Below are 25,941 nucleotides of genomic sequence, written 5' to 3' on the forward strand. Positions count from 1 at the left end.
TATTTTAACTTTCTGATGAGGGTATCAAAATGAAAGCAGTAGTTCCAAATAAATGATTATATTGACAAGGAAATCCCGAATTGGCCAGTGATTTTGTGCAAAAATGAGTCTCCATAACCTGGTGGAAGGTGTAAAGCTTGTGTGATTGAAAGGTTGCTAGCTTGTGGAAAGTTATATGGTGGAAGGATTAGTAAGCCAGATCACGTGACCTGACATGATTACATTACATGAGTGGGACTTGGTGTTGATGTTTTGGAACATCAAAGATAGACAGGGTTTTCATGGAGGTTGCTCTTCAGATATCTCCACAATTACAGGTCAGGGATTTTCCAAAATCAAGAAGATTGGTGCATATGGCTAGGTCTCTTCACCTTACAATTTGTATGGCAATTTGACCCGGGGTTGTGGTGTGGTAGGGGGGAATGGGGGATAATCCCACACAGGAGTTTTGAACCACGTCTGGTTCACGTTCAGCTGGATAACTCCACCACCACAAGGGGTATGCGGTCGGCGATGTGGTCAAAATGCTCGTATGATCGAGGGCTCTTCGATGGATCTATCAGCGGGTTCTTATTCGAAAAATTGAGCGAGTTCGTGGTGGGGCGGTGATTGAATGATCGGCTGCAAGAAACGTTACTGTCGTTAGCCGCAAGGCGGGGTCATGCTGAAATAGTTCAGCTACTGGTTGACAGGGGGGCCGAGGTGGACGCTGTAAATCCAGATGGTATAGAATATGTCACGGCGCTCATCGCGGCTGCATTCTTCGCGCACGAGGATGTCGTCCGCATCTTGATCAAGCACAGTGCAAATGTGAACAAGATCGTGGATAAGGAGCTATTCTGTGCTCTCACTGCAGCGCTGGAGCCCTACCCTTATTATACCACCCAACGTCAGTCCCAAGGTGGATGCTAGAGTGGCTAGCATCGTCAAGCTGTTTTGTGCAGCAAGTGCTAGTTTATCTACCTTATTGTCAACGCATGGGGCACGCGTTGGGGCCTATGTGCATGGGCGGCCAGTGTGTGTGCCTATGTCAATAGACGTTCATGCCATAACATGAGGACGGCGCTGGCAGGCTTGAGTTTAGCTTGCTGTGGTGATTGTTTCATTTTTTTGCCGGGGTGGGTGTTCCTCTTGCATTGCTTTGCTCTTCTCACTACGCAAACAACATAAAAGTACGATATATACCTAGCTATCTCTACTTATAACAGGTCCAAACCAAGAGACTAAGATGACTAACTCCGATTGATCACTGATGATTCAAGAGTTTTCAAGGACAGTTGCCTTTACCATCACGGTCACCACTAAGCGCCAGGCACAAAAATTAATTACTATTGGAGGAGCGCACAGGGAATGCATAGGTTGGATATATCTGCAGGGGTCGCCACCTGCTTCATTTGTGAATAATGATTAGGTAAGGTACGTGATCATCAAGTTAGATTTGTAGATCTAGAAAGATCGCGTTCCTAGTAATCCATACGCTGTACTCCGTGCTGTCTCAGCATATGCATAAGCGAGATTTCCTAACTCCTGAAAGGAAAGTACAGAGTAAATGGCGCAAAGATTCGCCAGGCCATCTCTGATTTTGCCCAATCTCAAAGCCTAAGCTGAAACTCGGCAATTGATCCATCAAAGCCAGGGAAAGGTTTAATATGCCGATGGCTAGGTAATTTTGGCTTATACACCACAAACCCCAGTGAGGCTCAAATTGCACAGGTCATATGACATAACTGAACAACATGAATATTTGGAGTCTGGAGTTACCGTTCTTATATCAACACTCAATCAAACCTTGTCTAGCCATAGCATGAATGGCGATAAAGGATGGCGGTAATTCATTCCATGGAACAGCCAAATCGCGGGAAATCGGCAGACGGCACACATAACAGAAGAAGAAACCGGAAGAAATGTGTGAATTCCTCTGGATCGGGCCCCTAATCACCCGTCAACGAATTTGACAAAGCCACAGTATACCCATTTATATCTTTCTGTAATGATGGGGATTCTCGACCACTGACACGGAGATCCCGCGCCAGTGTGTGCTGTATAGTGGAATACCCTGGGCGGAATTCAATAGAGAATATGCCACTTTTCTCGGATTCCATAACAACAAATTGACCTGCATCATTCGAGATGACTGATGTGTAAATTGAATTTAGAAGATAGGAGAGATATTTCTGCTATGCCACTCTCATCCCAAGCGAGAGAGTATTCAAGTACTCAGCTATTGCAATTGCGCTGGTATGAGACAATGGCAAAACCCTAATATTCTCAGGACTCCTGCAGCTCCGTTTCCACTTGCTCATGACATCACTGAAAAAAGCGGGGGGCTAACATGCCAAGCCAGTGGACCTTCAAAGTAACAGACCCGGGAGTCATTCTTGGCCCTTCAAAACCTTCCCTTTCCGCAGAACGCATCTATGTATGAGAGATATGGGATGGCAGCCTCGGGCGAATCACCCTTCCATAGGTGTGATAAAGATCCTAGATTCGGAGAGATTCGGAGGAGAATATATTTCAGTCAGAGCATACCGACGCCAAGGTCCTGGAGACCCGGCCTTATATTCCACGGATCTGGGTATTTTTCATGCTGTGCAAGACTGACAAAGGAGCTAGAGGGGTTTCAAGCCCCCGGATTGTCATCCTCTTCCTCGTGGCGCGGGATTGGGCCTGGGCGTGGTTCTGACCGCGTACATACTCTACGCCAAGCGGAGCGGTGATACCTGGAGCCAAATCTGGCAAAGGACCACGTGCTTGTGCGTATTTGCACCCCTTTTCATTAACAACAAAGCGGTGCTCGCAGCAAATGGCCCGTTCATTTCTAGATAGCCGGAGCCCTGATATGGAACTGGGATATCATCCAGCATGGAATGATCTGGATGCATCTCGCCGTCTCAACAAAGAGTCTTCCTGGAGAAGACAAGCCAAAATCAGCAAGTAAAGATCCATTCTTGCCATGGCTAGTGCATCAGCGAGATGTTTCGGCAGGATACTTCAGGGAGAAGAGTGGATTGGTGGCATGTATGCTGTCACACTTTCAAAGTCTGGGCATGTAGCGTCTCACAGCTGCAGGTCCCCAGTTCAGCAGCCCTCATGGAGGAATCCACAGTACTTCTCTGCGTAATCCCGTTTAGTATGTTCATTCTGTCAACTTTCATTTAGAATCTCGTTGATACTAGTTGTAGCGATGCGTAGCTATTTATACTTCCCGCCCCGGCGTCTTATATAAGCGGGAGAATCTAGATTCGGCCCGATGATGCTCCGGATGAGCCGCGATGAGTCAGCTAGCGCATATCTCGAATCGCCAGAGTTCTAGATGTTCAGGTCGCTCTCGCATCCTCAACGCAACCACTCCATCTCACGGACAACTCCTGTCTTGGATCTTGCTATTCTGTCCGCTCTGCCGTCTGAGATTTTGCGCTATCCGGCCTCTGCTATTGTTTTGCTGAAGTTGTGGTTTGCCTGGGTTATTATCCGCCACTGTATTGTTGTATTGTACTCCTCCCACCCATCGTACAGATCGGCTGGTCTGTCCACCTGGGAGGCGAATATCTCATCCAGCTTCCCTGAACCTTGCCTCCTCCAGGCTTCAACTCCAGTATGTATTATTATTGCTGTTGGCTATAGATGTCGCTTGCCCACACTACCCTTCCCTTCCTTCGCTCCATTGCTCCCTTGCTTTATGTTCTGTCTACCATCCATCGTTGCCCTACACCCAGCTGACCTCTTGAGATAACAGCGATATTTTTCTACCAGAGCCTCTTTCAAAAGAATTCACGACCTGAACTGGCCTGATACCCCCTCGCTAAATCCCGCAATACCCTATATTTCCACCCGTTTGTCTTAAAGGTACCTCCAGATGATCCGCTGAACACTTCGGGTCCTGGAGATAAGTCACCATTGAAGCCTTTTTCATCCCCCGCCTTTCCTCCCTACGAAATCGTGGATCATCAACCGGGCATCGACATTTCCACTACAGCGACGCGAGTGGCGTTGACAAGACCCTTTGTGGAGAGTAGTTTCCTGTTCTTCCTCTCCACTCTTTTCCGGCCGCCGTAACCTGTTGCCGATCGCACACAGCGAAGAGAGCATCGTGCCTGTTGTCACCGGGGAATTTGAGAATTTCCCACAGATACGGCGGCTGGCATAACTCTCTACCCCCCCTTCCCCCTTTTTCCTATTCTGCCTGTCACACCCAAAGACGCGTCGCCCACGTACGATGGGTCAGCAACAATCGAAACGCAGTGATGGTGCACCTTTAGCTCAAGAAAAGTCCGGCGACAGCCTCCAATCCTACCCCTCCTTCTCTCGAACAGACACTCGAGACTCAACCCGTTCTATCCGCGGCTCTATCCGCTCCAAAATCCCCGGTGGGAAAAGCGAGAAGAACGATAGCCCCAGAGGCTCAATCTCCACCCTATCGCGTGGTGAGAACGGTTCACCAGACAAATCAGATGCAGGCTCCATCGCGTCCGCTACCAGTGCAAAGTCCGCAAATTCCCGAGTTAATCGCATCTCTTCGATCTCCTCGACCACTAACGCTCCCGCAGCCAAGCCCCCGACGTCGGATGATCAGCGTTCTTACGTAGATGCTCCAGACCCCCCTCCTTCCCCTTCTCAGTCTGCTTCCCTAGGCCGTGGCCATAAAAACCTCAATGACGTGCGCAAGTCAGGCGAAGTTGACCATGTTTCCGACGCTCCCCCGTCACGTCCAACCCCATCATCCATTCATTTGAAGCCAGGAGAATCGATCCTCATTAAGAGGGAAGGTGCTATAAACCCTGTTCTCCATGATGCAGCAGCGGCTGCAGACCAGTCAGGTACAAACGGTTCGCCTGGAATGGGAATCGGTGCCTTGAAATCAATCGATGTCGATGAGATGATTACAAGACTTCTGGATGCAGGATATTCGGCTAAAGTCACCAAAGCTGTCTGTCTGAAAAATGCTGAAATCATTGCTATCTGCACGGCAGCCCGTGAAGTGCTCCTCTCCCAGCCAGCTTTGCTCGAGCTCTCGGCACCTGTGAAGATCGTGGGAGATGTCCATGGTCAATATACCGACCTAATTCGGTTGTTTGAAATGTGCGGCTTCCCCCCAGCCGCTAACTACCTCTTTCTCGGTGACTACGTCGACCGGGGCAAGCAGAGTTTAGAGACAATCCTGCTCCTCTTGTGTTATAAACTAAAATATCCCGAGAACTTCTTTTTGCTCCGCGGAAACCACGAGTGCGCCAATGTGACGAGAGTCTACGGGTTCTACGATGAGTGCAAGCGCAGATGCAATATCAAAATCTGGAAAACGTTCGTCGATACCTTCAATTGCTTGCCAATCGCCTCCATTGTCGCTGGCAAGATCTTCTGCGTTCATGGTGGGTTGTCGCCAAGTTTAGCCCACATGGATGACATCCGTGGCATTGCTCGCCCAACAGATGTTCCGGACTACGGGTTACTTAACGACCTTCTTTGGAGTGATCCTGCTGATATGGATGATGATTGGGAACCCAACGAGAGAGGTGTGAGTTATTGCTTCGGGAAAAAAGTCATCATGGACTTTCTACAGCGCCATGACTTTGACCTTGTGTGTCGGGCGCATATGGTGGTCGAGGATGGCTACGAGTTCTTCAATGATCGGATCCTAGTCACCGTGTTTTCTGCTCCAAATGTAAGTTTTGATATTTGTTTTCGGATTTTTCAAACTGCTTCCATGCCAAATTGATAACTAACTTTTCTTCTGCAGTACTGCGGCGAATTTGACAACTGGGGGGCGATCATGTCAGTTTCTGCTGAATTACTCTGCAGTTTCGAACTGTTGAAGCCGCTGGATTCGAGTGCATTGAAGAGCCACATTAAGAAAGGCAGAAACAAGCGCAACAGCATGTTGAACAGTCCTGTAAGCTTTTGTTCCCCTTCCTCATAATATCATATCCAGCTCTTACGAGGAAACCTCTCTTGTCTACCGATATATTATACTTGCCATCTACTTCGGATCTAAACTTACTTAAACATATAACAACAGCCTGCGATCGTATCCGCTCAGAGTTACTAAACTCGAGCAACTTTTGGAGACGTCATTGCCCATACCATATATTGACATCTATAACATGCTTAATTTGTGGGTTTTATATTTTCGTTTTGGATACTACCAATAGCTAGAAATACCCCACCATTCTAGACTTCCAGTCCCGAACACGGAAACAAATTCTAACTCCCTGTATTTGTACGTGAAGAATGATGACAGTGCCGCCTTAAGTCCTTTGTCGCCTATGGTGTTCCAGTACTTCCGTACACGGCTCCGCCGCCTTAATTCCTCCCTGGCATCGCCGCCGATGATCCTTTCCCCGAAAGCTGTTGCCAACCAGTCCACCGCTCTCCGGAATTACCCGCCTCCGGATGTCTATCCTCCCGACATTGGTGAACAATGTGCAGTCGCGTATGGTTCTGAAATGAGACGCATGCCTCCCCTCGATATTCTTGGTCTCGGTGATTGCCAGGAAGATGACGATGATGATGACGGCGACGGTAATAACGATATTAGCAACGACAACGATAACGATACTGAGTATCGGGATCTCAGTCCACATATAGTGGGAGCACAGGGGCCGCTCCTAAGCGTCGATGGATAGCGCGGATTCTATATTCCTAGACACTTAGTCGATTGGGTTCGAGCATATATATGTGTCTTGTGTCTATACCTTTCGCGTGGACGAACCGGTCAGTGGGTAGGAAGAGGGGATCATAGTTGAAGGAGAATCCAAAGACTCCCTTGGACATCTTCTTGAGGAGTGCTAAATTGCTGGATGGATATTATGGGATATGAGAATTCATTACCTGCGATCCCCGTTTTTCCATTCCTTCTCTATCGTCTTGCCCTTGGTTGTTTTTTTCTTTCCTTTTCTTTTTTTTTTTGCTCCCTTGCTATTTCCCTTTATTCCTTCTCACTCCTGTTCATTCGTATCCTTACGCTATACTATTCTTTCTCATTTTCTCTCAACAATTAGTCTGGTTTTGCTGCCTCTATATCTGGCCCATTGTCGATGCTGCTCCTTATTCACTCTGCAGCCACTTTTAGTTACTTCTACCTAGTACGCCCGTCTTGTTTTATTTTCGACGTTAAACGTTAAAAAACCAACAAAAGTGTCTTTTTTTGTCTTGTGAAATTATCCCTCCTCCACATCTCGTTTTCAGCCGTGCTTATGCAGCCCGCATTTGTTTCTTCCTCTTTACGACCAGAGGCCCATCCACCACCATTACCCCAGGACGCCATCACTTCAAATCCCACTTTATGTTCCACTTCCGGTTCACAAACCACAAACTACTTCATAGTTTTGCTTGTTATCTCACATTTTTCTTTTCCTATTCTACTTAAAAGAAGAAAAAAAAAAAAAAAAACTGCTTTTATCTTCACTCCGCCCACTCCCCAACTCCCGTGCTTCATTGTCGGTATATTGTCGGTATTACTACGTGGTGCCGCAAGGTCCGTTCAAAACATTCCGGAAGCGATTCTGTTGTATCTTCAGTTTCCCTTTTGGATTCCTCTTTTTTTTTATATATATATGACTACTTGCTCCACTTTACTGCATACTGCTACTGCCGCTGAGCTTCTCTGACCAGGGTCCAGATTCATACATATACATATAAATTGCTGTTGTGTTTGCTGAATGAGTTCTATTACGTGATGCTTGAATGATTGCTTTGCTTTGTGTTGCAGTTCTTTTGAATTTGTATATGCTTCACTGTAGTGATTATCTCTTGCTCTTCTTGCTCTGGTTCTGCTGTTAGTAGTAGACTCTTTTGTATCATTTTTTGACTTTGGCATTGGCTTGTCTTGATAAGGATGCTGATTGTACATGTACATACCTACCCATGTATATATACACTGCTATACATATGCGTGCATTGTGCATTTTTTATGTATGTATATGTAACACACAAATTCTGAAATCTGGTTTTATTCTAAATGTTACAAATGATGATGTGTTGCATTGCACATTCAATACACAAGAACTAGTTGATTAACTATCTAGTGTGAGATAGTTTTTTATTTGTTAGTTTTTTATTTGTTATTTCTCTGAAGCTGAAGTGCATAATGAGAAAATATAGATTCTAAAAGTGACACTGAGATAACAGTGAACAGGGAAGAAATTGAAATTATGATAGTAACTTGTAGGTGGATGTGGTGAGAGAAATGATTGCAAAGACATAAATTTGAGCTGAACAAAGATCATTCCTCTCAAAGGGTGCATAGATAAGAGTAGTAACAGTATGTCATCATAGTATTCTCATTCAATCAATGGTGGTAATAAAAAGTAGAAGTTGGAAATTATAGTGGCAAATGACATGAGAAGGGAAAACCAAAATTTGAAGAGGAAAATGAAAACAAGTATAAAATATAAAAGTGTTAGGGGGAAATGGAAATAGACATGGACAATGGAAAATAGGCACGACTATTGTGCTGTGTACCGAAACAATAGTAAATTTCAGAACGCAAGGGGTGGTGGGAAACAGGTGCTGAACTGAGATGGGGAGACAATAAATAGTGAGAAAGGGAGACATACAAAGATATAAAAAAAAAATGACGGCCCCGCCTGATATCAAAATTTCATCAAAAGTGCAATTACAATAACGAACAATAAAAGAAACCAGAAAAAAATAACAAATAACAATACCTGTCGGTCCTAGTCAAGAATTCGTTACTGAAAACTGAAAAGCAGGGGAAAAAAACCGTCCACGCCCGATCTGAAGCATATAATTCATATCCTGCTATCCCTTCGGAGAAGTTATTTCAATCGAATTCATTTTGCCTCCTTGGATGGATGGGCCAACGCAGCCGTCACTGGGGTCGTCACCGTCCCAACCCCAGAAATCAGAGTCGGTGCGACCCGCCTTTTCTTCACCGCTGGCACAGCAGCGGTCACTTCCCCCTCCAAATCCGCTCCACTATCCCTACTACTATACTTCCCACTCTCCCTGCTCTCATCCCTCTCCGACTCGCTCACGGTTCCCAGGTCCCGTTTCCCCAGCACGCTACCGCTGACAGAACTCGTAGCACTGTGCGAGACGCCGGACATGGGCGTTTGGGGAGGCGTGCTTAGTGGTAGACCGGCTTGTTGGAGAGGTGGTGGGCCGGAGTTTGTGGCTGTTACGGAGGGGACGGAGCCCAGGGTGGGTGTTGGGTTGTTTATGACCATGGAGTTGGAATTCGAGCCTGGGCCGGAGGTTGAGGTTGAGAGTTGGGGGATGCCTGCGGAGAGTTGGGTGATGGATGAGGTTGTGGAGCCGGCTGGGCTGGCGGGACGGGCCGGAATGACGGTGGCGGTTGTTGTGGTTGTTGTGCTAGTGGGTGTGGGGGCGGAGAAGATTGGGTTTGGCTTGGAAAGGGAGGGGGATGTCGCGAAGCTCGGCGTGGGGAGAGGAGTAGCGTTTGTGGAGGAGGTAGTAGAAATATGGTGAATGTGCTCGGCCTTCTCGCTTGAACTGGGGTTATAGACTTGGCCAAGCTCTCCTGGTGAGAAGGCTAGGGTTGAGCAGAATCCGTCTGATGAGCTCATTATTAACGTTAAGCCGTCGTTTGACCTGATGTGCGATATGTTAGTGTTTAACGTCTGAGCGCAGGTATCAACCCAGGGGAGAACATACCAGGTTAAATCTGTAAATGTGGCATAGTGCAGATTGCTCACTATACAGATTGGTGTTTGTTGCTGGGTATCATAGACAAGAACCGCATCCTGCGTTGCAACAGCATAAACTATCCGATACGGTAGTGCGAAGGCAGGGCTAGGCCCTCCTTGTGTGGCCCCATTTTCTGTTTCAGTCGTCTTGGGAGAAGTGAGATGGCGGGAAAGGTCAGATGTCGAAGTGTTCAATGGCGGCGGGGGTTCCATGAAGGGGTTGCTTGTTGGGGTAGTTGCAGAAACCGCGGAATCCGGGAGTGATGGAAAAGCATCTTCGCCAGACGAGGTGTCGAGCGTGATATGTCGGGTAGGTTTTGTCCCATGCCGTAAGGCATAGAAAATAGGTGAGCACTTGACCGCTACCGACGGTTTCTTCTGTCCTGGAAGATGAGCAATCGGTGGTTTATTAAAACCTGCTCGAGTGTAAATATATACGGTATTTATCACCTCTTCACTAGTCTTAGGAGGATCGCCGTGGAGTCCATGCGAAGTTTTATATTGTCCAGCGGGCGTGAAAAGTAAGCTTCCGTCTGGCGCAAATGTCAAACGTCTAAAAAAGGACGTGAATGTCTCGTTTGCATAGATGCTGGCATTTTTCACTCCAAGTCCTCCGAAAAGGCCTGGAGAGGATACTTCCAACGGTTTTACAGCGGGGAGTGGCATGGAGGGCGCCGGTGATGCCGATCGTCGCATTGATGGGGAGGAACCAAAGGAAGAACGGCGACTATGGGATACTGGTGGAGGATCCATAGGCAAGGCTGTTGTCATTGGGGTTCCAGGCGTTGATGGGCCAGGCGAAGATAATGACAAAGCATTGCTGGTTGAAGATTGACCTCTCAGGCCAATATCTGGAGGAGCTGGGCTACTTGAAGATATGCGCCGGGCGGGGAGATCCACTTTGACAAATTTGCCGTGGGATGTTAACGTGAACTGCCCGTCCTTCGTCTTCAGTGTGTAAATATGCACTGATCGGTCCGAGGACTGCGTTGCCACAAATTCATTGAGAGGATCCCACGCAACTCCCTGGACATAATGGGAATGTTCTGCAATTTGGCGAACCATTTGACCTACAAAATGCCCGTCGAAGTTAGACATCTTACTTTACTCAAAATAAATCCATGGGATAAAGTAGCCCGTACCGGTTTGCGCGTTATATATTCGCGCAATATTATCCATGCTGCCTGTTATGAAGAAAACGCCGTCAGGAGACCAAGCAAGATCGTATATCTCGGCCCCAGAGGATCTGCACATATGTTTCACCCTCCATGTCTCCTTGTCATCGGATCGGTCTTCTCCCAGGGCCCTTCCATGTGGCTGCAGTTCGGAAGGAACCCAAAGCAGCACGTTCCCATCATCCCCAGCAGATGCTAGCATTTCGCCTATATAATACAACCGATATCAATAAATAGTTCCGCGTAGGAGTAGATGCGGCGTGTAAATACCTTTAGGGCTGAAGCGGACAACGTTTACTGCCTGTGTGTGTTTAATGAGGGTCGAAAGGTATGTAACTCTTCGCTCCTCGCCGATTGTTTCGACTTTCCATAACTTAACTTGATGTTAGCTGAGGCGTTGTCATGAGAGTGAGGGTGAATAAAGAGGAGGGATGGATTCTCATACTCGAACATTGTTATCACTAATAGAACCTAGTGTTAGCATCAATCCGAGCATTTTAGATGTAACAGGAAATATAACGTACTTTCCCGCTGTAGCGAGTCGGCCTTTGCCGTGAGGATCGAAATGAGTGGAGTAGATAGGTGCGTTGTCGTCGTGCCAGGAGATAAGGAGAGGAGTAGCCTTCATGATGTGCCAGGACAATTGGCGATGGGTCTGGAAGACAGACGGGGAGATGGAGGACCCCTCAGGCCCTCGAGCAGCGCTAATGTTCTACCGGTTATGCAGGGAGTGAATCAAGCTGTGTTAGCTGAGGGCTATAGAGACACAAGCTGTATGGCAGGGAGGAGATAAACGGAGGCAGAATTGAGAGTCTGAGATAGGGATGATATGGAATGCAAGAGGATAGGATATGAATTGACAGCAGAGCAAGCAGGTAGTGGATGGCGGTGAGCTGGGGGTGATTGGTAGAAGGTGATAAATATATCTATCGGGTTGAGTGATAGAGACGAAGGAGAAGTTGTAGTTTGTAACTAGTTAAATAGCAAAAGATGAAGTTGGAAGTTGAAGCTGAGGAAGCAAGTCAGGTGCTTTTTGTTTGCATTCCCAAACACGAACGACCCCAAACCACCTAACGTTATAATAATAAATAACTAACTATTTAAATGCTAAGTTACACCATCAAACTGACCATAAAAAAACAATTTATCTGATAACTACATTAGCTGAGATGTAAAACAAGCCATATTAATCAATGTTATCCTACCCTACCTTAAATATAGCTGTTCAGATTTAATAGCTGAAAAACTCCGTACGGAATACCCTGAATACAGCTTGAGGCCATCACAACCTACTAAAACATTAATAATATAATACCAACCTCAAGCTAACAACTATTGAGAAGAATACTACTAACTACGTAAGCTATCACTACCCCAGCCTTGTGCTGAAAGTCATTGATTGAAAACATGCGGCGGCTCACTTGCAAGTTCTCAGCCAACTAGTCAAAGAGGATACCAATTAATTGGCCTGGTCCAATTCGCCAGCTCCAAAAGCCTATTCTTCTTTCAAGTCGTGGACCGTGGGAGCCACCAATCTACTACGGAGTAACTACTCCGTATGTATAACAATATCACATTTATGCTTTTCTGACCTGCCTACTCTCAAATCTGGTGTGGTTTCGCCCCAAAAGCGAAAAACACAATCCCGCTTTGGGCAATTCGAGCCATATTCCCCAAACCTAATACTTTCGCCATTGGTTCCCATATAACTTGCGGGGGAAGAACACCCATCAACCAATTTGTTATAACTATATGTGACTGGCAGCCAAATAATGGGTGACTTCTAGGCCGTCGCCTGCACTACCTGATATATCCGTCTCCGGGAGACACCATTTTATTGTGCTACTGTGAGGTTATCAACCGGCCCACGCATGCGGCATGACGAACCCATCAACCACACGGAGCTATAACCAGAGCCATGGGCCATTTCCATTTGTAAATCCCATGACCGGTGGAGTGTTAAGGAAAGTACTAGGCCTGCGCGCTGCCTTCGCCTAAGGGGCCCGGAGAATTTTTGGGTTTTTAACCCAGGTGCTTCTGGCGTAATTTAAAGATTTTGTATTTTGCCAAAGAGGCTTAGAATAGAAATGACAGAAATGGCTTTTGTGTCGCCATCTTGATAATATTTTCATACAATATAATCATACAGTCTGAGGACCAACCGTCAGGTTCAGCCTTCGGAAATCATCATTGCTTGAAATCGTACGCCGGAGGATGCATGACGGGGGGAACTTTTTAGATCAACCAGTGGCGGCAAGGAGGGAAGTAAAAATAACAAAAAAATAAGCAGCCATGTCCTGTGCCCTTTCTTTTCGGCGGGGCAAGTCGAGGATACCCTCCAATTCCAACACTCCGGATGCAGGATGCGAAATTTAATCATCTGGAAGCGGTATAACCTGAAGAGGTAACCGCCAGCATCATATATACAATACATACACCAATATTAAATTTTTAGTTCCGAGTGCCCATTAGGCAAGGTACTTCGCAATCGTCTCACCAAACCAGCCACTAAGCTTCTCTCTGCGCTTATCACGAGCTTGATTCTCCGCCTGTAGCACCGGGCCGACTTCCTCAAGGTATATGTCCTGTTGCGCTCGCTTTTTGTGTAACACCTGTAACTCCAACTCGCGTTCATGTGGCGTCATGTCCTTGAGTGGCTTTGGGAATTTCACGCCCGCAGGGACTTGTTCGCCGCCTGGGATTTCAAGGTCTGAGTTTGTCGGCTGAGAATCTGTTGTTATAGTGTTTGTGGTTGTAGGAGCAGTTGAAGGTGAAGACGGTTGGAAATCTGGTTTGAAGAGAGATTGAGGGGGTGGGGGTTCTAGGCCCGCGGCTTTGGCTTCCTCTACGCGCCGCTCGTAGTCTAGCATTTGATGATATAGCTTATCTGCATGCATCTGGATTCGTTCTTCTTTATCTGCATCAAATTCGAAAGACGAGGCATATCCTAGGGCTTGCAGGAATTTCTAGCAGAAAGCCGACCGAGCCATCAGTATAATACCACCTAGGAAAAAAACTAAACATCAGGGAGATGGAACATATTACAATTTGCATTGAATAACATCTTGAGAATTTCGAGTTTTTCGCGCTGCACATCGTTGCTCGTTCCTTCACCGTGCCTGACTTGAAACAGAGGGACAAATCCATCTGTTCCTCTGCGCAATTTTCTAACGCCGCCATGTTCAAAACCTCCTTTCGCTTTTTGAACTGGTCAATAACCCTTTCTACTGGCGACATGCTGGAGCTTTCTAGTTCTGCGACGGGTTTATAGCCCTTCCAAAGGTGCGCATAGCGGCCATCGGGGAAGAGGGAGGCGGAGGGAACAGACGGCCTGTCGGATGGGGTGGATTCGTCGGCGGGTGTTGGTTGGGATGAGGATTGTGGCTTTTGTGATGGTTCTGATTGGGGTAATGATGGAGGCTGGACGGTTGCAGGGTCATATCTTGCGGGTGTTTCTTGCTGGAGAAAGTCTTTTAGAGACGGGTCAAGCTGCTTTGTGGGATCGCTCCCGTCAGAGCTACCCCAAAACCAACCCATCACTAATACGCCGTTGTTCGGGTTCCGTATATATATTCCTCAATTGTGCGGCGAGAATAACAAAGCTAATTGGCAGCTAATTGGCAACTAGAGAGGTAATATGTTGTCTCCGGTGTTCCTTTCTCAATGTAATCGTAGCTCTATCTCTACATCTTTCGGGCGGAAGTTCTGAATTGCCTCTTTGGGGTTTAAATGGCGCCAACCCCTTTTCGGTCAGCTCCCGCCGACGTCACATGATAGTAATCAACACTGCTTTAATCGCATCGCGTCAGAACAGTCGCGTTTATCAATCGAGCGTGAAGGCTCCAAAACAGGGATGGCTTCAAGTATGATTGCATTCCTGCTCTGTATATGCATGGGTGGTGTTAATTGCTAACATGTGGATTGCGAATAGATCGAGAGGAGCGGCGGTTGATGCGCCAGCGCGGGGCCGGGTATGTCATACCTCTCAGCATGCGCCGTGGCCCATGAACGTGACAATAGAAATAAAACTTAAAGCAAAAGACTGATTTGTTATTGAGTGTCAAGTAATCGAGCAGCAAAGGATATCGATTTTGGTTTCGATTCTATGTTCGGTGCTCCAAACATACTTCCCCCAGGCGCTCCACCTACTACAGCTGTGCCGGAGCCTACCATCCCGCGTACACAACCTTCCTCCTCACGTAGGACTCCGACTCCAGACCACAGACGACGAACTTCCCCGCAAATTACTCGACGGACTCCTACTAGATCTCAAGATCCATCTTCCAGCAGAAGCACACCTGGAAACCGGACAAACACACTCCCTCGCAGGACATCAGTATTCGACATCCCGCCGGATGATGACCCAGATCATGGACGAGAGCACAAAAGGAGAAGAATTGGTAAGAATCTATTAAATTTTTATATAGGTATTAGTACATTCGACGTGTTGCTTATGTTCAATAAATCAGCAGTGCCTTCTGAGCCGATTCCAGAAGACACCGTCATTCGCAGCGATATACGTGAAACTGAACCAAGAACAACAGCACGTGACGCGAGATCTTCGCCCAATACACAGTCCGGACTGAGTGAAGCTGAGCATGAACGTCACGAACCCTCCGCTGAACGAGGCCAGAATAGAGAAGAAAGCGATGCTCAACCAGCCCCGGATGGCCAACCTGAAATACAGAATGCCGAGCCCGTCGACACACTACAGGAGAAGGGCCAGCCGCATCCTCCCAAAAAGCGCCTGCAAAGTAAAAGACGGAAATCGGTTGTTCAGGGATATAAGAGGCGAAAAAGAGCTTCCGTTGTTGACCAGCTGAGAAGAGAGCCGGACCATGAGCCTGAACCTGAACCGGAGCCAGAGCCGGAGCCGGAGCCAGATCTGGAACCTGAAAAAGAATCCGAACCCGTGCTGGAACCAGAGCCTAAACCGCATGACTTGGATGAAGGAGATGTTGAAGAGCCCGCTGCAGAACCCGTTGAACTGCCGACGCGGAAATACAGGAAGAGAAAATCTGTTTGGCAAATAGCCACTAAAACCAAACACCGCTTGCCTCGTGACCCTGTTGAAGCCAGCGAGAATCAAGCTGAGGAACAGATTCCAGCGTCGGAAGAACTAGACCAAAACCCTGTAGATGAAGTCAACGACAAAGAAAGTGCAGGACATGAGGAAGACTTGCAGGGGCAGTCTACTTCGCCTGATAGGGCGACAAAACCAAAGCGAAAATCAAGCCGGGCAGTCAAAGAACGTAGCCGCCAGGCACGACAGCTACAGCCAGAGGACGCGGTAGAGGAGCGCACACCGGCGGAACCCAGCCAGCCGAAACCTCCACAGAGGAAGCAACGCAGACAAAAGCCTACGGAATACCAAAATACCGAGAACGAGCCAAAACCTCGCGGGTCCACTGTCCCTGTTATTGTCCACCGTTTCGCCAACCTTGCAGCTCTCCAGAGTATGACCGGCGATGATGAAGGTACACCCAGCGAAACAGCTCAGGCGGATGACCCATCCGGGCGTCATAAATACCCCAGCCGTAGCGGGGTAAACCCGGCCGACGTCCTTGGCCAGATCTGCCGCGAGACGCTCGAGAAAACAGCTTCCAAACTAGCAGACGGCATCAAGCAGGAGTCTAATGCGTCAAGACGGGCAGAGTGGACTCGGAAACGCAAAGCTGTGGAGCTGTTCGGCGCAGAGCTTGAGCAGCGGCTCTTCGATATGAGCGAGCTTCTGGATAGCAACTTCGTTTTATCCGCGCGCCTTAAAGGGGAGAAACAGGATCTGGCTTCTCTCCGGAATCGGTTGATTGCATTGCGGAAAGAGCGCGAGGATGTTGCTTTGCGGATCGATGAGGTGCGGCGGAAATATGCTGAAGAGGAACAACTAAAAATGGTATGTTTTACATGCATCGCGCGATTAATGTTTTACTTTTACATTTAACCCTACAGCACATTATTGACTAATTACCAATAAGGCACATGATAATCTCAATAATTCCCTCCACGACCTTCAACTTGCGATGGACCGTGGCCGCAAAGTGGACGATGAGCATAGCGCAGACCCTACGATCGGCCTTGAGTTTCTCCTCCGGACAGTCGCTCAGGATGTCAGCTCTACGGCGCCTGGGTCACATAGTGGTATCTTGAATCAGATTAGAGTCTTCAATAGTCAGCTTGAGCGCACGGCTGCTTTGCTGGAGTATTTTTAAATCTTGAGTACATTTGGTTGTTCACAGTACCTGGACTAGCCCATATTTAGTCCAATACTTCGCGTTTTCCTTTTCCTTTTCTTTTTCCGATTATTTTACTTTCATTTTTTTATTCTTTCTAGCAATGAGGTATACCTCAGGGCGTTCAAGGTTGTTTCGTCATGCCTGATATGATGTAGCTCGCTTCCCAATCAATACTTATCTCAGCAGACTCAAACCTCTGTTCTGCTCGGTTGTCTTGGAGGATAACGTTGTTGTGTTGTGTGTAATCTATCTACGCGAGTTACACTAAATGGATAGGTTGGGGTGGCACGTGACTAGGGTAGGTGTAGTAATCACCAACACCCCCCCTTGCTACGCCGTGGCCTATAAGCCGCCACCCAGGGCCTCTCCCATCCTCATATCTTTCAAAAATGCAATAATAATTAACTACATCAATCAGATCCTGATTTTCTCATTAGAAAAGACATCTGTACAGCAATTACTGTAAAAATTGAGAAATATATACAAAATTCATTGATTCACTGTATTATCATTATCATTTAATCATTTCTTCTTCTTAATTTCCTGAATATCAATTCTTTTGATAAAATCTTCAAATGCAGGCTTCATCAGTGACTTGATAAGATCATCAGCTATATTCACTATAGAATTAACATGTTTTATCATGATTTCTTCTTTTTTAATTAAATTATGAAGAATATAATATCTGATCTTAATATAGTATAATCTTTGTATTAAGAATTCTCTCTTTACTAGATTCATTACTCTCTTATTATCAACTTATAGATATAAGCATATTTTCACTTTTTCATCATTTATTAATTCAGTATTATATAACATATTATTTAGTTAAATTATCTTATAAGCTGTCTTACTAGCTGTAATATATTCAGCTTCTGTAATTAATTTAATAATAGATATCTATCTCTGCAATCACTATGAGATCAGTGACTTATTAATCAATATAATATAATCAGTAGTTAATTTATATTAAGAATTCACATCTACTCAGTCTGAATTACAGTATATCAGAGAACTCAGATCATCTTCTATCTTCTTTTTATACAATATATTATAATTCTTCATCTTCTTAATATAATGTAGAACATGCTTCAATGCTGCTCAACATGTCTTGTATAAATATAAGTTAAAACATGAGAGATAGTTAACTGTGAATATCAGATCTGATCAGCTGTGTGAGATTAAATACTGCAATAATTTCAATTCTTGATAATATTTCATAGTTATAAAGTTATCATTTAATTCATCTCTCTCATCAGATGAGAATTCCAGTTATATACTAGCTATTATCAGAGTGTCAGCTGAATTTATCTTATTTATACTGAAATTTTCAAGAATCTTCTTAATATAATGACTCTGTGTAACTGCTAGATCATTATTTCTCTGATATTTAATCTTTATTTTAAGTCTTTATCAAATGCACAGTGATCTCCTTCTTTGATATTATAAGAATAATTCATCTGTAGTATGTAGCATCATTTATAATACTTATTTAATAATTAGCTCCTCTCTGAGTAGAGAGGTTGACTTTATTATATAGTGTACAGCTATTATCTGCAAGATTCATAAAGAATCTTATCATCAGTTTAACAGTTCTTATTATTGATATGAATGTTAAACATGTTATTTTTACCTGTACACAGATCTTACAGAATGATAAAGCTCTGTCATTCTTGATTCTCATTTCTAGTTGTGAATAGACTGATTATGTGACCGTGTCTGAGATCAGAATCAAACTTTACAGTTATTATATTATTTAAAAGTATTACTTCTGATTATAATTTGTATTTATCACATTAATTTCAAATCACATTATTTCAAATATTAAAGATTTCAGATTCACTTTTCAAATAAAAATCTAGTCTTAGATAAAGAATATATTTAAATTCTTAGTCATATTATCATTCTGATCTCATTATTAAAAATAGCATTAAATGAGATTATGAAATCATTTCTCACTTACATAATATCATAATATAGTGCTTATTTGTTGAAAATTCAATAGAAAGTGTTATCAAATATCATTACTTTTCTGAACACAGATTATAATTAATATCATTTTAATTAAAAAAAAAATATAAAATACAAAAAAAAACAATAAAAAAACAAAAAATAAAACAATAATAAGAAAAAATCATAAGAAAAAAAAAGAAAAAAAAAAGAAAAAAAATAAAAAATAAAAATAAAAATAATTAAGATCACAGAGCTGTAGTACTTTTAAAATACTTACTTCTCAGAGTCTTTATAATATTTATTATCAACTGTGTATTTCTTACAGTGAGAGTAACACAGCTGTAATAAGTTATTATCTTAATATTATCTAATAAATAATCAGTATATATCTGTATAAATATGAATAATTAGAAAACATACACTTAAAAAGTATAATTAGAGTGAACTCTGCTGTTACTTGAACAATATTAAGAACAGAATACTGAAATCAATGATTCTTCTCATCAATTTCACAGATAAGACATGTGAAGATGATCTTGAGAAATATAAGATTCTCTAACTTCTGATAAAAATAAATCTTATGAAGAGACTCTATTTTCACTATATCAGAGACTGAGTATTATTAAAAAGCATTACTTTAATACATATAAACTTACTGCAGTGATTTACTCTCTGTGTATATGACTGAGAGTTACAGCTTTCTTACACTGCACAGCTCTCTCTGAGATGCTGTCACTGATTTACAATTTATACAGTCTTTCAGTTCAGCATATTCTGCATATATACAGCTCTGTGTGCTGAGACTGTGTTAGTCATTATAATCTGATATGATACTTGCTTTTCACAGGCTATGTTTTGTTTGATTGAGAGGGAGAGAAATGTGACTGCTGTTTTATTTAAGAGAAGATGAGTAATTGAATCTGTAGAAGATAATTTGATTTCTTCTGTATTTAAAATTTGATTAGTCTATACTCTTCAATTTGAGAGTTTCTGAGAGTGTTTTAATAGTTTTCATATCAGCTGGGAATTAGTGATTGATTGAAGAAGAGAAAAGAGAGAAGAAAGAAATGAGAATAACTTATCTTTATAATATGAAAACAGAGAATTGCTGCAATTATTTATCTTAGTAATAAAGATCTGTTTTCTGCATGTATCTCTGATACAGATTATATAATAACTGTATATAAAGAATATCAATAGTATATGTATTAAATGAAGATGATATTACTATGTAACACTGTAGCTGTTTCTGTACATCACTGAAAGCTGTTAATATTTTCTTTGAGTCTCTTTATATTTGATAAGTCAGTAATATATTTCAATACACTCTCCCTTTCATTATTATCATCATCATTATTATTATCATTATTATTATTATCATTATCATAATTATTATCATCATCACTATTATTATTATTATTATTATTATTATTATTATCACTATTATTATCATTACTATCATCACTATTATTATATTATTTCTGGTCATCTCTTCTATCTTCACCTGTCTTCAATACTCACTGAAATCAATTATGTCATTCTTCTTCAAATATTCTGCGGTCCTGCAGATCATCAAGACATGTGAGTACTATCATAGATTGAAGAAAGAGAAGAAGAAGATAATTAAGTAAGAGAAGACAGATTGTAAAATATATTATAATATCTTAAAGAGACTTTATAAGAGAGTAGAATAATAATGATTTTAAGTAACACTTCTGATAGATTTAGAGTGAATTAAGTATAGAAATAATGTGAATAACACTGTCTGTACAAGATTGAAGAAGAAGATAGTGAAGAGTTTTATATAGCAGCAGTGAGATTAGAAGAAGTTCTGAAAATAATTTAAGATTAAGATAAAGAGAGAGAGAGAGAAGAAGAGTATTACTGTAAATAAGCAGTGATAGAAGAAGAGTAAGAGAGTATTAAAGTAAGAGATAAAGAAGTTAAAACTGATAAGTTTTTTATTTATTAAGAGATAATGATTTTTAATAATACTTCTGTTCTCTAATTGATTAGCAGAAGCTAGTAAAGAAGAAGAAAATTAAGATCTTATTCAGATCTTGAATATGCTTCATAATTCAGAATATTGAGAAGACAGTTCTACTCTCTGAGCATGTTAATCTGCGTACTACTGAGATGAAACCTGAGATAGCAGATCAGAAAATGCAGGATTTTAAGTTATAGATTAATCTGACTGAGAAAGAGCAGCAGAAACTCTTCTCTAAGAAGATAGTGAAGAGAGATTTTGAGATAATTATCATCTCAGATGAGAAGAAGAAGAAGAAGAAGAAGAATGAAAAGTAAATTATAAAGAATAATAAGAAGAATGAGAAAGAGAAGAAAGATAATGAGTAGAAAAAGTTTTTTTCTTTTTATATTAGTTAGTTATAAGTTCATAATTATTAATAATTAAAATTAATTTTGAGTTTTTACAAAATATTATACAAGTTGTAATCAAGTCAGAAATAATATATATATATATATATATTTAACTATTATGATTTACAAATCACTATAATGTATAAGTATCAACATTTTTTCAATATTAATATTCACAATATTAATATATTTTTAATAATATTATCTGATAATGTAATTTGATAACACTCTCTTTTACAATATTATTATATTTCAAGAAATATGAGAGAGATTAATCAAGATTGTTTATTTACTTTTATATATTAATAATATTCAATCTCAGTTAGTACTAAAATTATAACTAAGCTAAGATAGAAGATTATTTTCTCTTATAATAATTCTTCTTATATATATCAGTGATCAGTTATATCTTCATTAAAAATAAACTATTATCTTTCTTATATCTTTATTATATCTTCTGAATTCACTTCTTTCACTTCTTTAACTTCTATTAAAGATTCACAAACTCTTCAAGAAATCACTGTGAATTACAAAGTCTGTATTATTTATAGTTCAACACAGAATGCTCTCTTTTAATCATGATAGATAATCACTTCATTCTTCACATCTGATTTCAGGCTATGAAATTTATGAAAAACTCAACACAAATATTGAGATGAACTATGAAATAATTATTAATAGATTGTATTGTAGATTACTGAAGAGTTATCTCTCTACTGTAATCATTATTATTATTATTATTATTATTATTATTATTCTTCCATTATACTCATATGCAAGCGGAGCTTATGATGAGTCCTTGCGTGATGTTAAATACAGGTCAAGTGTTGATTATACAGGAGGAAATACAGGTGTTGAGACCACACCAAGATAACAAGAACATAGGAAAATACAAAGAAGTGACAATTAGATACATGCAATAATAACTTCCCAGCTCAGAAACATAGAGTGATTCATTGAAGCAATTTGTACATCTCTGTATTTATTAGAAACCTAAGGTGCTTGAGTTCTGGATTTAATGTATCCCCTGCGGGTTTCGAACTCACACGCCTTGGTTTCCCATGCCAAGGTGCTACCAGGTGGCCGCATTAATCATTCAGTCATCAGGGCTCTCTACTGTAATCACTGCAACCTCATTTAAAAATATTTATTATAAACTAATTATAGCTCTAATGAAATTTTCTGACATCTGAAGTCATCAGAATGCAGATAATAAAAGAACAATAATTAGAAAATTACTACTGAGCTGGTAAGATACTCTATCAGATAATAATTTTTGATAACACTAACTTTCTAATTTGAAGAAAATCATGTGAAAATAATTACATATCAGTACTCTGATTTCATAACTCTTATCTGATAATGTTCATAAATAATTACTTTGTATATATACATCTCTGAATCTTTCTCTCTAATCAATTGAAAATTCTGAATTCTGAACACTTCTTTAAATACTTAATTCAAATCTTCATATTTCACATTGATCATGTCTTCAGTTTAATCTTGAGATATACTACAAAGTTAATATAAAATATCTAGAATCAGAGTTGAAGAATCATTGAAGAGTGTCTCTCACAGTAAATGCATAAACTAGTATAAACAATCTTACATTTATAAGAATTATATGTTATTACATTGATGAGAACTGAACCTATCAGAAGATATTAATTGAATTTAAATCATTAATCAGTAGTCATACTGAGAATTATATATCAGAGATATTAATAACAGTGATTAAAAATAACTATTGAAATATTAGTCTCAGTCTTCTTACAATTATAACTGATAATGCTGTCAATAACTATACTATGATAAAGAGCTTAGAGCAAAAATTGACTTTGCATTTCTGAAATAATAAATAAGATTATATTCTCTATATTACTTATGTGATTTAACTTGTGATATAAACACTGATAAAGAATCTTAATCTTGAGATAATGAATAATGAGATGACTGATTCTTGAGATGAGAATGAGATGAAAGTAATTACTCAAGTAACTTTTGTATTCACTTTGTAAAAGATAATATTTTTTGATAATACTTTTTAATATTGTTTTTTGATAACACTTTTTGATAATGCTGCTGTTAATTTTGAATAGATTGACTAATAATTTAAATATGATAGATTTGAAACATTGTTAATACAATTTGTACCTTCTCTAAACAATAATAATAATTCCATGATATTTAATAAATAAATAAATCAGTCACATCACTGAATATAATACAGAATGTTAGAATATAATAAAGTTTAATATATTAGATAACTGTGCAGACTCTTCAATTATGTCAGATAATTGATCATTGAATATAACACTCTGATTAGAAAAAGATTCAGACATTGAAACTTTCTGATATAAAGTGAACTCAGTTGAAATATATGATTGATTTACTGTTTCAGTTTTATAAGATAATAAAAACAGTCTCAATCACTTATACATCAATGCTGCAGTCAGTCTGATGAGTATATAACAGTTTATGTACTTATCTTAAGAAGCAGTTGAATCACTTAAAAAGAAATTCAGTCTGAAATAATGCTATAGTGCAGACTATTATTACTGTAAGAAATAAACTGATATATTATTACAGCAAAACTGAATAATCTTTTGCAGAGTACTATACTGTAGCAGCTCTACTAGATCTCTCTTATTGAGTTAATATCTACACTTTTCAAGATTGAACAGAGAAGAAATGAGACTTGTATATTAAATTAGTTTAAGACTACTATAATATCAACTATCAGAGATTTGAATAAGCAGATGTTAGAGATGTGAAGACAGTGAAATACAATTCTCTGATAAGTATTAATCTTTGATAATACTTCATATTACATAGAACTATAATACTAACTTTGAAACAGAACTTACATACATTGATTACAACTGAAAATCAGGCAAAACTACATATTTATAAAACTGAATTTCACTGCTATTTTCAAGATGATCTGATGAATTTACATGTTAAATCAATTCTAGAGTTATGAAAAATTGTTGAGAGTATGTATTCAACTGTTGCACTGATAGTGCATGATATTCTGATAATTTCATTGATAGAGATGAGAATGAAGTGAAAGTTAAACTCAAGCTGAGATATTTATCACTATTATTAGAGAGAATTACAAGAAGAAATAATTAAGAAACTCATGATTATAAAACATAGAATTATCAGACAGTTTAATAGCTCTGATTACAGTATATCAGAGAAGTGTAGTTTTCATGAGAAAGTGAAGAATAAACTTACACAAGATTGTATTTAGTTGTTTCATGAGCATTATTAATAATTGTTATCAAATTCTGATTATATAAGTAATCACTGAATGAACTGAATAAGACTGAATTTAATCTTTAGTCTCAGTCTCATTCTGATTTTGAAAGAATGATCATTTTTCACAGTCTATTTTGAGAAATTACTCTCATTTCACTGTTCTTGCATTAAATCTGATCATTTTTCACATCATTTCTCTCAGAAATGATTTATTTTCAGATGTTTTTGATGCTTGATTCTGGTGAGACTCACGCCAAGAAATGTATAAGACCAGATCAAATAAGATCAAATGTGAAATTCATGGTCCCACCGGCCAGTCTAACTAGTACAAACAATCTTGCATTTATGAGAGTTACATGTTATTACATTGATGAGAACTGAACTTATCAAGAGATATTAATTGAATTTAAATCATTGATCAGTAGTCATACTGAGAATTATATGATGAAGATATTAATGACAGTGATTAAAAATGACTATTAAGATATTAGTCTCAGTCTTCTTATAATTACAACTGATAATGCTGTGAATAACTACACTATAATGAAGAGCTTGAAATAAAAATTGACTTTGTATTTCTGAAATGATAAACAAGGTCATATTCTCTACATTGCTCATGTGATTCAACTTGTGATGTAAACACTGATAAAGAATCTTAACATTGAGACAATGAATAATGAGATGGCTGATTCTTGAAATGAGAATGAGATGAAAGTACTTACTCCAGTAACTTTTACATTCACTGTGTAAAAGATATTGTTTTTTGATAATACTTTTTAATAATGCTTTTTAATAATGCTACTGTTAATTTTGAATAGATTGACTAATAATTTAAATATCACAGATTTGAAACATTGCTAATACAATTTATACCTTCTCTAAACAATAACAACAATTTCATGATATTTAATAAATAAATAAATCAGTTACATCACTGAACATGATACAGAATGTTAGAATATGATAAAGTTCAATATATAAGATAACTGTTCAGACTCTTTGATTATATCAGATAATTGATCATTGAGTGCAATACTCTGATTGAGAAAAGATTCAGATATTGAAACTTTTTGCTATGAAGTGAACTCAGTTAAAATATGTGATTAATTTACTGTTTTAGTTTATAAGATAATAAAGACAGTCTCAATCACTTGTACATCAATGATGCAGTCAGTTTGATGAGTGTATAATAGTGTATTTACTTATCTTAAGAAGCAGTTGAATCACTTAAAAAGAAATTCAGTCTGGGATGATGCTATAGCACAGACTATT

General features: G+C 40.4%; 5 protein-coding genes across 5 annotated transcripts; 3 read left to right on the top strand and 2 right to left on the bottom strand.

Annotated features, from left to right (window-relative positions):
* Nucleotides 1–3,313: 3,313 nt before the first annotated feature.
* Nucleotides 3,314–4,056, top strand: BDBG_09461 (uncharacterized protein; the record flags this gene model as incomplete). Its single annotated transcript, XM_002620136.1, has 2 exons — nucleotides 3,314–3,595; nucleotides 3,847–4,056. 2 exons carry the CDS (start codon nucleotides 3,314–3,316, stop codon nucleotides 4,054–4,056), a joined length of 492 nt encoding a protein of 163 aa, XP_002620182.1.
* A 160-nt stretch (nucleotides 4,057–4,216) lies between these two features.
* BDBG_09462 (protein phosphatase) lies at nucleotides 4,217–6,620 on the top strand (the record flags this gene model as incomplete). The annotated part of the gene is made up of 3 exons (XM_002620137.2): nucleotides 4,217–5,659; nucleotides 5,735–5,887; nucleotides 6,225–6,620. 3 exons carry the CDS (start codon nucleotides 4,217–4,219, stop codon nucleotides 6,618–6,620), a joined length of 1,992 nt encoding a protein of 663 aa, XP_002620183.1.
* Nucleotides 6,621–8,500: 1,880 nt separating this feature from the next.
* BDBG_09463 (chromatin assembly factor 1 subunit B) lies at nucleotides 8,501–11,830 on the bottom strand. The gene is made up of 6 exons (XM_002620138.2): nucleotides 11,365–11,830; nucleotides 11,286–11,301; nucleotides 11,111–11,213; nucleotides 10,808–11,047; nucleotides 9,634–10,735; nucleotides 8,501–9,570 (listed from the first exon to the last, which is right to left on the bottom strand). The coding sequence occupies exons 1-6, from the start codon at nucleotides 11,466–11,468 to the stop codon at nucleotides 8,790–8,792; spliced, it is 2,346 nt and encodes a 781-aa protein (XP_002620184.2). The 5' UTR covers nucleotides 11,469–11,830; the 3' UTR covers nucleotides 8,501–8,789.
* Nucleotides 11,831–12,215: 385 nt separating this feature from the next.
* BDBG_09464 (uncharacterized protein) lies at nucleotides 12,216–15,362 on the bottom strand. Its single transcript, XM_002620139.2, has 2 exons — nucleotides 13,886–15,362; nucleotides 12,216–13,806 (listed from the first exon to the last, which is right to left on the bottom strand). Exons 1-2 carry the CDS (start codon nucleotides 14,375–14,377, stop codon nucleotides 13,309–13,311), a joined length of 990 nt encoding a protein of 329 aa, XP_002620185.1. The 5' UTR covers nucleotides 14,378–15,362; the 3' UTR covers nucleotides 12,216–13,308.
* Nucleotides 14,680–17,049, top strand: BDBG_09465 (AT hook domain-containing protein; the record flags this gene model as incomplete). Its single annotated transcript, XM_031724019.1, has 4 exons — nucleotides 14,680–14,811; nucleotides 14,899–15,240; nucleotides 15,310–16,733; nucleotides 16,816–17,049. The coding sequence occupies exons 2-4, from the start codon at nucleotides 14,946–14,948 to the stop codon at nucleotides 17,047–17,049; spliced, it is 1,953 nt and encodes a 650-aa protein (XP_031581432.1). The 5' UTR covers nucleotides 14,680–14,811; nucleotides 14,899–14,945.
* Nucleotides 17,050–25,941: the final 8,892 nt, after the last annotated feature.

Source organism: Blastomyces gilchristii (assembly GCF_000003855.2).
Source record: "Blastomyces gilchristii SLH14081 genomic scaffold supercont1.45, whole genome shotgun sequence".
Taxonomy (NCBI): domain Eukaryota; kingdom Fungi; phylum Ascomycota; class Eurotiomycetes; order Onygenales; family Ajellomycetaceae; genus Blastomyces; species Blastomyces gilchristii.

Coding starts and splice junctions, on each gene's coding strand:
- BDBG_09463 (XM_002620138.2), bottom strand. CDS start 11,468: ATGAAGGCTACTCCTCTCCTTATCTCCTGGCACGACGACAACGCACCT. Junction 11,048..11,110: donor TGTCCGCTTCAGCCCTAAAG/GTATTTACACGC, acceptor TGTATTATATAG/GCGAAATGCTAGCATCTGCT. Junction 10,736..10,807: donor AATATATAACGCGCAAACCG/GTACGGGCTACT, acceptor GGCATTTTGTAG/GTCAAATGGTTCGCCAAATT.
- BDBG_09464 (XM_002620139.2), bottom strand. CDS start 14,377: ATGGGTTGGTTTTGGGGTAGCTCTGACGGGAGCGATCCCACAAAGCAG. Junction 13,807..13,885: donor GATGTTATTCAATGCAAATT/GTAATATGTTCC, acceptor GCTTTCTGCTAG/AAATTCCTGCAAGCCCTAGG.